Source organism: Pagrus pagrus (assembly GCF_965226575.1).
Source record: "Pagrus pagrus genome assembly, chromosome: 11".
NCBI classification, from domain to species: Eukaryota; Metazoa; Chordata; class Actinopteri; order Spariformes; family Sparidae; genus Pagrus; species Pagrus pagrus.
Window position 1 is genome coordinate 27637760 of NC_140195.1, and position 14518 is coordinate 27652277.

At 41.5% G+C, this 14518-nt stretch overlaps 2 protein-coding genes across 4 annotated transcripts in view; both read right to left on the reverse strand.

The window, feature by feature from the left end:
• The window catches only part of arhgap4b (Rho GTPase activating protein 4b), a 37346-nt gene extending 29750 nt beyond the window's left edge, over positions 1-7596 (reverse strand). The window contains exons 1-2 of one of the 2 annotated variants that reach the window (XM_084367110.1): positions 7578-7596; positions 6989-7051 (exon numbers count right to left, since the gene is read on the reverse strand). The gene's annotated coding sequence lies outside the window, so the exon portion shown is untranslated. Of the gene's footprint in view, positions 1-6988; positions 7262-7577 lie in introns of those variants that run through there. The other variant, XM_084367111.1, reaches the window with a different exon arrangement.
• Positions 7597-8902: 1306 nt separating this feature from the next.
• LOC311264931 (U8 snoRNA-decapping enzyme) lies at positions 8903-14452 on the reverse strand. 2 transcript variants are annotated; one of them, XM_084366152.1, is made up of 5 exons: positions 14375-14452; positions 12754-12885; positions 12497-12537; positions 10158-10419; positions 8903-9984 (listed from the first exon to the last, which is right to left on the reverse strand). In XM_084366152.1, exons 2-5 carry the CDS (start codon positions 12883-12885, stop codon positions 9739-9741), a joined length of 681 nt encoding a protein of 226 aa, XP_084222278.1. In that variant the 5' UTR covers positions 14375-14452; the 3' UTR covers positions 8903-9738. The 2 variants fall into 2 exon arrangements, with proteins under 2 accessions (XP_084222278.1, XP_084222277.1); XM_084366151.1 differs by lacking the exon at positions 14375-14452 and adding an exon at positions 13052-13185.
• Between the last annotated feature and the right edge of the window lie 66 nt (positions 14453-14518).

Here is a 14518-nt window from a genome sequence, read left to right on the forward strand (position 1 = left end):
ATTTCATAGCAGGTGGATCAAAATACTAAAATACCCATGAGCCTCAGCCACAAACTAAATTTGTTTCAATTAAGGTGCAGATTGTGTTTTAAGTCTTCTGAGCAGTGTAATCTTTAGCTTCCACCAGCCATCATTTTCACCGCTGTGATGTTGGGAATGTCTCTGACTGAAATCGCCCTGGGAGCTGTAGTTTTCATCTCGGCAGTCTTGTACCTTCTACTTTTTATCAAAGAACCAGATATTTTGTAACCCATTTTCAGATTTTTTTACTGACTGTGTTCAGACAGAACTCATTGCGAATTTTGAGGCAGCGCAACTGCAAACAAAATCAACTGAAATATGCAATTAGACAAGAATTCACAGGGGGCAGCGTGTATTGATGTACTGATGTGAAGGCACATTCATGCAAGTTAAAAGTGTTTCAACTTCAGTGCAAAGCTTCCTTTTTAGTTCATATTCATTATATATAAAGCTACAGAGATGAAAAAGGGAAAAGGAGAGTCCAGAGAGAACTAACAGAAAGAAGTTTCTGATGTGTCTTGAGGTCAGTCAGAGGCTGAGCTGAAAACACACACACACACACACACACACACACGCACACACACACACAGTTTGGCACCTCTGTTGCCAGCTAGCTTACAGCTAACATCAGAAGAGTTGGTACACTGGATATTCGAGGTGAATCCAGTCAAATCAAAGTTGCCCAAATGGCCAAGTGGTCAAATTTGTGCAACGGTTTAATTTCAATCCAAACTATGGAAGTGCTCCAACTGTGATTATGTAACATCGTCTCTGGAGGAACTGAACAGGACTTTTACTCGAGAACCAAAATAGTTCCTCTCACTTTGCAGCTCTATTGGGCATACATACATACAGAAAGTAACCATGCAAGGAAAGTGGGAGAATCCATTTATGACACATGGTTGTTTACCAGTCAGGGAGGGTGTAATGAAAAGACGCATTAACATTGGTTATGGGAAGTGTTGGAATCAGCAGCTTTGGAACAGACCCAAGGACAACAAATCTGGATATCTAGCATTGATTTTGACGTTTATTTTTTAGATTTGTTCGTCGCTAGTCTTCCAATTTTATAACACTGCAATACTTAATCACTGGAGGAACCCTTTAAAGGCAGATTATATGTTGCTTTAAATGACTAGAACTGCTGGATGCTGCTGAATGAGAGAGCCAGCTAGCTTACATTTTATCAAATTAGTCCTGCATGCACATGACTAAAAGCTTACATTGCAGTACACACAGGCATTTGCATGGATGTTTATTAGTCAGCGTAAACCATACTGACAAGATGAGTTCATGCGCACATTATGTCCTGCATACACAGACAGAGGCAACTTCACTTCCCACATCCTGTGTCAGTTTCTCAACAGGTTTCAGTCTTCTGCAATGAGTGCCAACATGTGCCGCTGTCACTGGAGACACTGTTCCTCAATCAGCCTCAAGTAATTCTTTAGTTTGGTTAAAACCTTAAACAGTAATTGAAGCAAAATATAGGCAGTGCAATAAACTAAACTGATTTAATGTGGCCTAACAGTGACCTGGTTTCATGTGGTCTCCTGTGACCTACAGTACCCTGCGAAAGCTCTTGCAAATCGAGGTTTGAAGATCCGACACGTCGCGTGTTATCAGTGTTATCGTCACTAAAGCCTATCACTCAGAAGTTAAGCAGTGCTGTTCGATCTGCACTCTCGTTTCCCCTCCCAAAACTGTGTTGGACATGATCCAGACACATTGCAGTGGAGGTTTCAGACAGAACTAGAGAGTAAATGGAGAAGTGCAGCGAACAAATGCAGAGATTTCTGCAAATGAGACTGCGAGGGCCCCGAGACCTCGGAGGCTCCGGAGGCCTTCATCAGCGAGCGACCTTAATCTGCGCAGAACAAAGCCAATGTAAATGATCTGAGAAAGAGAGAGGAGGGGCTGTGAGCGATCTAGCCAAAGAGCAGAAGAGAGAGAACACAATTGACTCGGAGGGGGTGTAAAAGAGGACAGTAAGGGCAAAGAGATGGAGGTTATCGGGGAACAGTGTTTCATACTTAAAGTCAAGGTCACTGAAAGAAGGAGGAGGTCATGTGCTACACGTAATGAATATAAAGTAGATTGAAGACAAGAGAGGATACATGTGGTACAGTGTGATAGATCCTTATTGCTGCTGAGGGGATTTTCTGCTAATTTCCTTTGAAGAAAAAAACTCAGCGGAAGTAATACAAATGCCTTACTGTGTTTGCTGTTACGGCCAATACTGTATGGGGATTTCCTGACATTGCCGCGGTGGCCGACCACACTGTGCTGGATTGACCCTGTTACTGTACATCTTGTGTTATCTTGTGTCGCGTTTCTTGCAGAAACGTATCCCCATTTTTTCAATCTTTACAGCTGCATTGTTTCTCGACAGCTGCCTCCCATGAGTATAAAATCATCCCTGATCCCTGTGAACCTGAGACAAAGCCAAAACATTGCTAATGCAGTGTAAAATGTCAAGAAGAATACACACGGGTGTCAACAGGACTCTAGATGATCTCACTTCCTGAAAAAGACAACTTTTGGGAAATTTGAGGTTTCAGCTGTTAGAGGCACACAGGCGCTGAAGTGGCATGTTTATCATCGCAGTATGATCGGAGATAAGCACTGAAATGTTAAAGGGATGCATGAGAGCGCTGAACATGAGCATATGCTAATTTGTGCTGTCAGACGTGTCACAGCTGTATGTTGACTCCTCCGAACAGGAGTCAGGTAGAGTCAGGTGTGACACTCATCAGTCTGACAGACTGATTGGAGAGGCTCTTAAAGACACAAACGTGATTGGGAGAAGACACATGTCGCAATATATGCTGCAAGAAGGGAACTGGGAGAAAAACAACAGTTGGGAGAATAGAGTAGAGTAGAACAACATGGCTTTAAAAATAAAGCATACCAACAGTAATTCATACTGTTTGTGCACCGTGTTACCCTACCTAACATGAGGCGTGATGGAATTAGATCAAATAATCAACGGCAGACACAACATGTGCAAAGTTGGAGCTTACAGCAGCTTCTGTCCTGCAGACCTCATCGTGACCTGAACTGGCTTCATCAGGAGATTAAAATGTGCTTCAGTTAACAGTATAGTAACAGCTGCAGGACTCTGTCATGCATTTTATTTTCTTAAATGATGTTATCTGTATGGACATACAGAGTCTGGCAACAATGGTGCAGGTTCTTCCAGTAAAAGATTGATTAATTAAAGGGGCATTCCACCTATTTGACACATCAAGGTCAGTTTACTCGTCTTGAGAAGTACTACTCAGACTGTGATAATCGTTAAATAATGTTGTCTTTGGCTCCCACAATAACCCTCATGAGTTTGACCCATACTGGAGACTAAAAGTAAGGATATCTTGGCCTCTGCTGCATTGATTTTGACCAGTTTTTTTTAATGTGCTAAAAGAACACCTTCATGCTCATGTCCTTGGTCAACAGTGAACTGAGTGTATCCGTTTGCAACCAATGAATGTGAGCATTGTGTTTCAAGGTCCGGCTAGTGCAACTGGCAATTCCAACCTATGTACTGGTACTGCTACAGCCACTTTATGTTCATATGTGACGGGTTTTAATTAACTGGTCAGTACAGATTCCAACAGAAAAACAAGTTGAAGCATCTTAGAGTCTTAGATCTGTGAGTGAATGAATGACCACAAGAAACCATCAAACAATGGTAAGACCATGAGCTAACAACAGCAAAGCTCCTGAAAACTGTATCAGGGATGTAACTAAGAGATGAACTGCAGCCATGAATAACTATACAGGGTAATTCTAACTATAAATCAACAGCCTAACAAGAAAAGTCATATAGCCATATAGTAAACTGACCCAGGAAGGTTAGTTACACAGCAATATCTATGTTAAGTTTGGCTACCGGTCAAACCAGACCAAGTTAGGCCATAGCAGCAGAATCCCTGACTGTGCATATTTGAGCGCTGATGAATTTAACTTTTCATTAGTAAGAGGAAGAAAGTGTTATTACATAGTCACACAGTAATGCTTCTGCAAAAAACTTGATCTACTTTGAACCCCTGGACGCTAACTGACATGTCAGCTCAGCTCATTCATTGGCTGCTAGATTGCAAAGCAAATGTGAAAGCAGCTCATTCAGCCAACCTGACGGCACTACAACAGGTAAAGCGCCCTCATGCTGGCTCTGGCCCCAGGTTTCATTTAGAACGTGTCATGGGATTTAGGGCGATGCAAGATTAGCTATGCAAAGCAGCAAAAATCCAAATTCATCATGTCACTGACAAAGTTTGCTCCTTGCCAGAGTCTGTCTACACCACTCTATATCCTTCCTTAACTGCTGCTGCTGCTGCATAGCAAACAGGAAACCATATCGTAGTATGCTACCACAGGGTTTTACTCTCATGCCATCTGTAGAGAATTACTTTGTACCTGCAAATCTCACTCAAAGTTTTCAGCAGCAGCTTAATCCTGGTTCTCATCGCTGCCAAAACACAGGCCACAGGGACGACTAGTTTGAAGGTGGCAGTGGAGAGCTGAGGCTACATAATGCATTACATAAAAGACAGAGTGGCCACCAAAGCACTGTACAGGGTGTGCATTTACAATAAAAAAGGGGGAATTTAAGAGGCTTTGGCAATGTAGCTTGGTATATTTTACACACAGTATAAGGTGCCTTTCAGATTCTGGCATGGTGTCTAATTGCAATAGCACTGAGGACAATTTGGCATCAGACAGGGCTACAAAATTAAAGCCAAAGGGCAGAGAACAAATCCCACTGCTGTCTACACATCTCAGGTCCTGCCATGAGTTTTTATGTAGAGGATCATTTACAAGTAATGTTTGTGGAATGCATACCTGTACGTCCTGGCAGCAAAAAGCTGTATAAAAAAGTTAAATGAAAACAGTTTGGGACAGTTGGGTACTGTGAGGGCTGAGAAGCCGTCAGGTTGGCCACATCCGCTCCTCAGAAGCTGCTGAAACGTCGACTGCTACACCAGCATTTCCTTCAAACCTCTTGCGTCAGAGCTCATAAGAGGTCAGTTTAGATTTGGTTCAACTGTCAGTTTTGATCCCAGGTTCGACCATACTACTACTCTTCTACTGTACTTGTATGAGTCAAAAATACTGTACTGTATGAGTAAGATTTTTGAAATACTGGCACTTTACTTCCCACTTTACCAAGCACAACATATGCAAAAAAAGGTTCCTGTTCTCATGTTCAATTTTTTCCGAATAATCTGATGATAAGTGAAACTCAAACTCAAACTCAGTGAAACTCTAACTGAACCCAGACTCAAAAACAGGATTTACAGAGAGCAGATGAAGTTAAGTAGTACTTTAAACTTCTACTGCACTACACTTTGGAGTCAACATTTGTCTGACAGCTTTGGTTCCATGTTACTTTGCAGATTCCGACTGCATTAAAGTGATGCTTACACATTAAGCAACGATAATTATAATAAAATTAATATAGCGTATGTTGTGATGAGATGGGCCATTGTTACAGACCTCAGATTTGAATTTATGACAGTGGTGTTGCACTCAGAAACTCTGGGGGCGCCAAATCGCACAAAATGCCAATTTCTACATAATGGTGCTTTAAAGTATATTCTGAATACTTAATAATAAATGATACTTAGGTACTTTTACTTAAGTCAAATTTTGAATGCATGACTGTTACTTCTAACAGATTGTATTTCTACCCCCCATGTTTCCATGTGGTATTATTGTTGGAGTAGCAACAACCAACAACTCAGGACAAAATAATTACAATAAGCTTATTCATTCATTTAGTCTGTAATGGAGATGTAAGAGCAGATACAAATGGTGCCAGGCTTCTAGCTTGACTAGATGACTAATATTCTAAATATTAAAATTCTGAGTTTGAATTTCTTCTCCAAAACTACACAGTGCCCATTTAATGTTACATTTTCAGTGATATTGCCCACCACAGCTCACAGGTGAACTTCATACACCTTATGCACGTGCAAGTAAAGAAAATGCATGTGAAAGACATCATTTATTGTGCTTCCCTCACTAGTATGAGATTTCTGCGTGTTTTGTTCGTGTAAAGAAAAAACAACAACAACTAGTTTCTTGGCTGTTCAGTTGCAGTCCAATCACGATGGTCGACCATCATTTTACACCACACTGCGGTCGCTTTTATGAGGGTAACAGTAAACAACAGTATTTCAACCTGTGAGCTGCATTTCTAGGATTAAAATCAATGTGGACAGTCAACAGAGGAGTCATGATCTGAGCACAACCGTACTGTATGTTTAAGAAATTACACCTGATGCTGAAACTGCTCCTCCTTACCTACATGTAGAGCCAGGTGAACTTCAATGCAAGCAGATAAAAAACATGACAATTTCTGAGGAAAAGCCGTTGTGTTACATTACCATCACAATCTTTGTTGTCGCACTGTAAACCAGCAGCACAAAGGAGATGCTACTTTGCAGATCCCTCTAAAAGGGATGTTAAAACCATTTGCTTATCTTCATTATATAATACCATAATGTGAATAAGCTGTCAAAACAGTGTAGGTGATAAACAGAGGAGGGGAGGAGGAATAAAGGCTCTACAGCTCTAACAGCACAGGAGTGTTGAGTTATATTTACAATGGCCGTAAATCACCCCATATGGTCAAGGCTCCACACAATGGCCACATAAACACCTCGGAGTGATTACACAGGCATGTTTAGACACACGCGCACACACACAAACACACACACGCAGAGCATCAACACTGAGAATGGTGCACACATATTACATAATTGATATCCCTGACAGGAGTCTACATCCATTTGTCCACTTAGACAATCCCAAGTGGATACAGTGTCCCTTTAAAACACTAAACTGTATATAAATACACAGTCAGCTTAGTCACACGAGCATGCACGCACTTTCACACATGCACACACGCAAACACACAGGTTGTTATGGGATTCAGAAGCAGCGTGACAGCCGTACATACCTCACTTTGTGGTCCTCCTCTGTCTCTCTCTATCTGCTCCCCAGCTCTCCTCCTCTCTTCTCTCTATCACACATACACAGAGAGCAGTGTGTTTGAATCTGACAGATTTCTCTCAGCTCAGTACACTCCTCCCTCCCTCGTCCCTCTCTCTCTCATTTCTCAGGCACATACACACACATACACACGCACGCACGCACACACACGCACGCACACACACACAAACACTCAAAAACAGCCCTCCCTCCCTCTCTTCTTTTCTTTCTTCCCTCTCCTGCCAAATATGCCAAATAGCCTCCCCTCTCTCACTCGCGCCAGAGCTGCCTCTCTCCTCCCATTCCCTCCCTCTCTCCCTCACTGCCTTGTGAAGCAGTGCGAAAGCCACAACCCAAGCCACGCCCCCCGCTCTCTCCTCTCCTCTGGGCAGCTATAAATACCGCTGCTGCTATGAATATACCGTCTTCCTCCCTCAGCATCCCTCGCTCCCGCTCTCTCCCTCCCTCCCTCCCTCCCTCCATCCATCCATCCATCCCTCGCCTGCACTGCCCTCCCTTCCTCCATCCCTTTCTCTCGAAAACGTTTTTCTGATGACCTTGTATTATTCGCCCTCGCAGCACCATCACACGACAGCATCCTCTCTCTTCACACACTCTCGTGCAGGATGCGACCGTTTCCAGCGCATTCACACACACGCATTCATGCTTCAAGGAGGCATGTCCTCAAGCAGCTGCATGCAGGCCTACGCACACACGGAGAAAAAGAGCCACAGAGCTGCATAAACACATCCACAGACAGCAGCTTTTTTCGTACGAAACGTCTCCTGTGCTTCCTGTCTGTTGCGCCGGATGTGGTGCATTTTCCCTCTTGACAGCTGAGAAAAAAACACAATCGAGATCGAGAGACACTTATTGACAGCAGATCACACTGTACTTCACTCATGAATTCTACTTGCATCACCAATTCTATTAACACCTGCTCGATCTGTATGTAGTTATGATTAATGGTTGCGCCTGCCCTTGACTCTACAATAAATCTTTTGTATTATAAAGCTGAATAAAAGATGAGTGAGTGAGTGTGTTTCTCTCAGCATCTTTCACCCCCTCACTCCATCTTTTAGGTACATTCTGCATCCAGTTTATCAACACTTGGGCGGATTTATCACGCTGAATGCAGTGTAGTAAACCTGCTGCATGATTAATGAATCAAAGATAAACTCAGTGTTTGTTATATTCTCTCTGTATTTCTTGCACTATACATTTGTACATTAAAACAACAGGGGGAAGATTCACATTGCACACTTACAGTAGATATCATGAACATTAGGCAGCACCATGTCTCTGTTCTAGCTCACAGCCAGCAATATTGTCTGGGAATGAGGTTACCAACATCTGGTGCAGGCGCGTTATGCGCACCGAGGGTACACTTAAACAGAATCAAATCTTCGCCTGTAGGCTTTATAGTATGTCACGGACGTAATTAATCCTTGGATTGCACCAGCAGCACTGCGCAATAACTTCATAAATGAAACCACCAAAAATGTGAGGAGCACAGAGACAGAGCTCAATGAGAAGAGGATATTTCCTGCCTCTTTGATCTTGGCAGGTATAGAATACCACAAGGTGTCTATGAATTGCCATATAAGGTGGTACAACCTTGTGTGGTGTCTTTTTTTTCTGTGCACATGTTTATTATCACACGTAGCCCTTTTTGCATGCCACTACTATCTTACAACATGCTGAGATGTGTTAAAATCCCTGATGCAGTCATTACAATGTCAACTTCATCACAACATTAATATAGAAAAAGATTTGATGGAGTATTAATTACTGCAACAATTGCTTTCACACATCATATAATCATTTTTTCTGTTTGAAATCAACATCAGGAGGAGAAAAATGACAGAGTTAGAATATGATAGACAGTGTAAAGGCTTTTATTTCCATTAATGGTAAAGCAGTTGATAATGTTTTCCCCAGAACGTTTGATGCACAGTAGGCAATAATGAGTCACCAACTCAGAATCAGTGTGCCACTGTGTGTGTGTTAATGGTAAAAGGATAAGATCACTCAAATATGAAACTTCAGTCATTATCTACTCGCCCCCACGCTGCTGGAATGTTGCAAGAAATTTCAAAGTCCTCAAAACATTTCTGGAGCTTCACAGCAAAACAACGCTACAGCATTCTCTTAAACTGAAGATGGGGACTTGTTTCAAAACATAAAAAATCACCCCTAAAACACATGAAATGGCTCCATACAGCTCATTCGGTGCAATTCAGGTCTCTGGAAGCCCTAAGATCCCAAATTGCATCCTCAATATGTGGCCAAGCTCGTGCACCCACTTTAGACGGGGTGTGTTGCTAACCTATTCAGCTTAGCAGTTACAGTACAGATATCGGCGAAAAAAATGGGTTTAAATAACATCTTTTCAAATCAGTTTGGGATCTCAGGACTTCCGGGGCTTGAATTACACTGGTTGAGCTGTTTGAAGCCATTTTATGTTTTTTTTTTCCATTTTCAAACAAGTCCCCATCTACTTCAGTTGTTTAGGAGAATGCTGCAACTCTGTTTTTCTGTGAAGCTGGACTGGGAAAATTCAACTGCATTTCCATCTGCATGGGGTGAGTAGATGGTGACTGAATTTTCATTTTTGGGTGAAATATTCCTGAAAGTGTGTGAGTAAACATTGATGATGGCCAAACTGTATCTAAGAGTATGCCTGAGAGGATTTGCTGTTGCATGTGCAGGTGTGTTTCATCGCTTATTCCTCCTTGCCTCTGTCAATGCGAGGGCTGCTTTCAGGTCCTCTGCCGTGTGTGTGTGTATCATCAGAGAGTGTGTGAGGGCTTTGTGCAACTCCTCAGGGGCGACCAGGTTGAAGCGCAGCAGAGAGTCGACCAGCTGGGAGCGAGCGTTCCCGATGAAGCAGTGCGACAGGAAGGCCGCGAGGCCTCTCCCGCCTTTCATGGAGTAGAGCGGGACTCGGACCATTCCTAGAACCTGAGAGAGATAGAGACAGAGAGAGACAGAGATAGAGAGACACAGAGAGAGAGAGGGAGAGAGAGAACAGGTGATGAGGAACAGAGCATGAGATCAGGTAAATGGCTGCCATCAGTCATTCTAGAAGGAAAAGCACAAACACACACACACACACACACACACACACACGTTACCTCTTGTCCATGATCTGTTGCAGATGATACAGCCGCTCTCTCCAGCTCCGTAATCTGCTCCTCTTCAATCTTCTTCACATAGAAGTGAGTGATAAGATGGGAGGAAGAGGACGAGGAGGAGGAAGAGGAAGAAGGGGAGGAAGCAGTGGCATAGCAGGAGTCCACATGATCTTCTGGCGATATAGGAAAAGCCACACCCAGCTCCTCTAACAATTCCCTGCCAAGTCCCTCCTCCAGAGTCTCCTCAGATGGGTTAACAAGCCTGCAATGTGGGGGGAGAGGTCAAAGGTCAGGGTCGGAGATGAAAGTAGATAAACAATGACAGCCGTACTGTTCTCCTGAGACTTGTCAATGTAGAGAGTGAGTGAATCAAGCAGACTGAAAAGCTCGTTATATTTAAAGCCCCGAACTCGTTGAGCTGCTCCTGCTTCGTGTCACGTTGGCTCTTGACAGCAGTGTCACGTTAAAGACAAGTGAATCTAAACAACTCAGATAACACAAACAATCTGAATCAAGTTTTTAATTTGAGAATATTACAAATTAAAACGTTCAAAAGTGAAATCCCGAATAGAAACCTTATATGGTCTATAGAATAACAGACCATATCACACGGTGGCCATTTTGCTCCAATTTCACACTTCTGTGAACCAGAACTGTGTTCCAGGATCTGACAAACTGTCGTCATTTCACATCATCCCAGTCCACCTTTTGATGGTGTCACACCATGAAATAAGAAGGTGTGCATTCATTTGGAAATGTCAGCACATCATTTGGACACATTTATTTATTTATGAAAAATGCACTGGATGTAATTAAACTTGCAATGTAAGGTAAGGCTATGTAATGAAGCAGCAATGTCCTACCAGGGTCTTCATGCTACACGAAAAACTCCCTGCTTGAAGACCCTTTTGTGTTTAATGTAGTCTGTATGAACATTGCACAGAAATATGTGTGTTCCAGTGAGCAAAATGTCACATAATGCTACTGACTTAACCAGAACAATTCTGTGAAGAGACAGCAAGATAACAACATGATTACATCCAATGTGTCTTACTCTTAGAATGAATTTACGCCTTTCCTATCGTATTGTGCACCACTATCAAGCAGTAATGTTAGCTTTGAAGTGGCTGTATGATAACGTTAGCTGTTGTCTACTGGTAGCTATCAGGTTATCAAATGTGTTGTTTTATCTTGAAATATGATATCTGTTGACTTTTCAATTTCCGATTGATGTCAAGTGTCACATCACAGCTGAGGAAAATGGCCGCCACGTGAATATGGGTCAATAGCCACACAGTACACACCAACCTGTGGAATAACAATCTTTTATTGACTACTGCTTGTCATTTGTCTTTTTTTTTTTGGTTAGAATGTTCTTTAGTCAGAATGTTTCATTCAATATTTTTTCACATTTTTACACCATCATGCTGTTTAGTTGAGTCAGGGCTGCACTCTGTCCAAATTCTATACAACATGCTAACAGGTTTTAGGATATGTAGTGAGTGTATTCACTCAAAGTATTCTCACGGAGTATATGCTGTGAGGCTATACTTATACACAGTGATGCTTTGAGCTACATGCTAATGTCACAGTTCCATAATGCGAACTTGATGATGTTAAGCAGGTATAAGATTTTCCATGTTCCATATCTTAGTTTTGAACATTAGCGTGTTAACATTTGCACTGAACACACTAAGAGGCTGATTATCTCACTGGTTTTGCAGGTATTTAGTCATAAACCAAACTATTGGACAATTTCAAACTCTGACCTGGTGATGGGGCTAGATGAAAAATCAGGGGATCACCAAAATGATTATTATTCATTCCAAGAGAAACATGAATGTCTGAACCAAATTTATGATAATCCATTCGGACCATTGTTCCCATTTGCTGTAGCAGTGTTCCTTCCTTTTGCATACATCATCATGATTTTACAGACTTTTCTTCCAGCCATGTTACATAATTTCACTGTGTTGGCAAACGATGGCCCAGAAATTCTGGCAGTGAATACTGTAAATCACAGATACAAAGGCACAAGTGATTCATATTAAGTTGAATCCTAATGAAGCAGTATGTGTCTGACAACTACAGCGTTTTAAAAACGGTTGTTTTATGGCAAGATAAGCAACCTTACAGAAGAACCTGTCATGCATATTTTCTTGTGTTTCACAGTTCATCAGCATTCCAGTGACAATGTGTGAATGTTTATTCTGTGCCGCAAAGGTTTACATCATTTCACGGGGCTCATCTGTGAAGAACAGAAGAGACTTGCAAACCTAAGCTAGGGGTACCTGTGCACAGAAGAGGATAAAACAAAAGCAGCACCAGGAAAGACTCACCCGCCAGGGAAACCCAGCAGACCGTCAAAGCGCATCTGCATCTGTGGGAAGTGACAGAGGCTGTTATACACTCACTCACACACAAACACATGCACACACACATAGAGAGGCAGAGATCCTTAGACACAAACAGGACTGTGTTTTAATGAAAACATGCCGAAACATTGAAAGCTAACGTCTACATCACTTTATGTATGCAAGGAATCATTTCCATCCACTCTTAAACACGTGCACACTCACACAGTACTCTTCCTCACCAGAATGATATGTCTGATGGGAAATTTCCCAAACAGCTGAGTTTTCGTGTCAGAGTAGAGCATCACATGGCACGCATGCCTGAAGCCAGAGCGCGCCAGCGCCTCCGCCCTCGACAGCTGTCCACTCGCCATCTACAAGTGTACATACAAACACAGAGCAAAAGAAATGACACAGTCACAGTTTAGCTCACTCTGTATGCCCTCCTCCTTGTCATGTGCTGCCAATGTAACATCATGCAAATACACTTAATTTCTTTGTCAGTTTCTGTTCCTTGTTCATATGCTTGAGTCAACAGACCTGAATCTTCACTGATTAGCTTGAAGGCCTGGGGGTTTGTATGCAGTGTAGCTTATGGAATGCTATGCAAAGCAGGAAGCTTAAAGAAAGATATTTGAGACTTGTATCAAAAAAGTTTTAGCTCCCTCTGCTGGTGTGGAGTAGATTGACAACTGGGGAATCCCTGCCTTGGACTGAACTTTTCATTGGTGTCTATCTATCTATCTATCTATCTATCTATCTATCTATCTATCTATCTATCTATCTTTCAGAATTAGTCACTCATTTATGATTTGTTTTAGTGTTTTTTTATTACAGTTGGCATATTTTCAGGATTTTCTTTTTTTTGTTCTTTCTATTTCAATGTTGACTAATAAAACTCTACATTAAAACTATTGCAATGACTGTACTTTTTAAAGCAGAGTAAACCATACATTAAGGCTAAGCAACAGCCTACAACATGTGCAGGAAAAGTGTTATTATTCATTAGATAATATCAGTGTTGTATAAAGGTCACAAAAGTCATACTTGGCTCAAGTAAAGATATCATGTTAAAATATTAATTTGGTAACAGTGAGAGTAACCGATACAAATAGTACTTGAGTAAAAGTCTTAAAGTATCTGATATTAACTCTACTTAAGTATCAACTGTAAATTTCAGGCAATACATATATTCAAGTATCAAAAGTCTAAGTAAAAGTAAATAATACATATATTTACATGTGTGTGTACACTGTATACTATTGGGTCGGCTATTGGATCCGATATTTAGCATTTTTGTGATTACTGGAATCAGTTTTTTTTATAAAACAGCTGATATTATAAATATCTACATTGACCTACATTGGCTCTGATACAACATGTCATGTGCACAGTAACTAGCAACTAAAGTTATCAAATAAATGAAGTGGAGTTTAAGTACAATATTTGCCTCCAAAATGTAGTGCAGTGTAAGTATAAAGTAGCAGGAAATGGAAATACTCAAGTAAAGTCCAAGTAAGTCACAATTTTTATTTAAGTACTTTGCAAATGTCACTATGTCATGTTTAATTTGTTTTTTTCATTTGAGTCCTGACGTTGCCCCCACACAAGTGACACTCTTGCATAAGATAATTGTCTGACCTGTTGTTATGTGTTAATAATAATAATAATTATTATTTATTTGCCCTTTAACCCCTGGTGTATGTATCATGTTTGCACAAATAAATGGAGAAAAATAAAAACCCGTTAGGTTAAGTTTAGGCCTGGTGGTGGTTTTCATCCGTTCTGGTCAAACAACTTTACTATCAGTGGAAAGGATATTAAACAAAAGCGTTCAGTTATCACGAGCCGCGCACAGATTACCTGCCTCAGAAGTGCTTTCTCATCCTTCAGTCAGCGTTTTTGAGCCCAGCTACTTTCAGTCAGCAGGACCCGACTTTTATCTTTTTGACGACGTCACGAGCACTGATTAGCTGAACGAAGCAACGTGCTCTGTCTAACCAATAG

Bases quoted from the DNA above. Each gene is read 5' to 3' on its own strand.
- LOC311264931 (XM_084366152.1), bottom strand. From the start codon at position 12,885: ATGGCGAGTGGACAGCTGTCGAGGGCGGAGGCGCTGGCGCGCTCTGGC. The intron at 12,538-12,753 runs GTGAGGAAGAGT...CACTTCCCACAG, and splicing joins CCATCAGACATATCATTCTG to ATGCAGATGCGCTTTGACGG. The intron at 9,985-10,157 runs GTAACGTGTGTG...TATCTCTCTCAG, and splicing joins CAACAGATCATGGACAAGAG to GTTCTAGGAATGGTCCGAGT.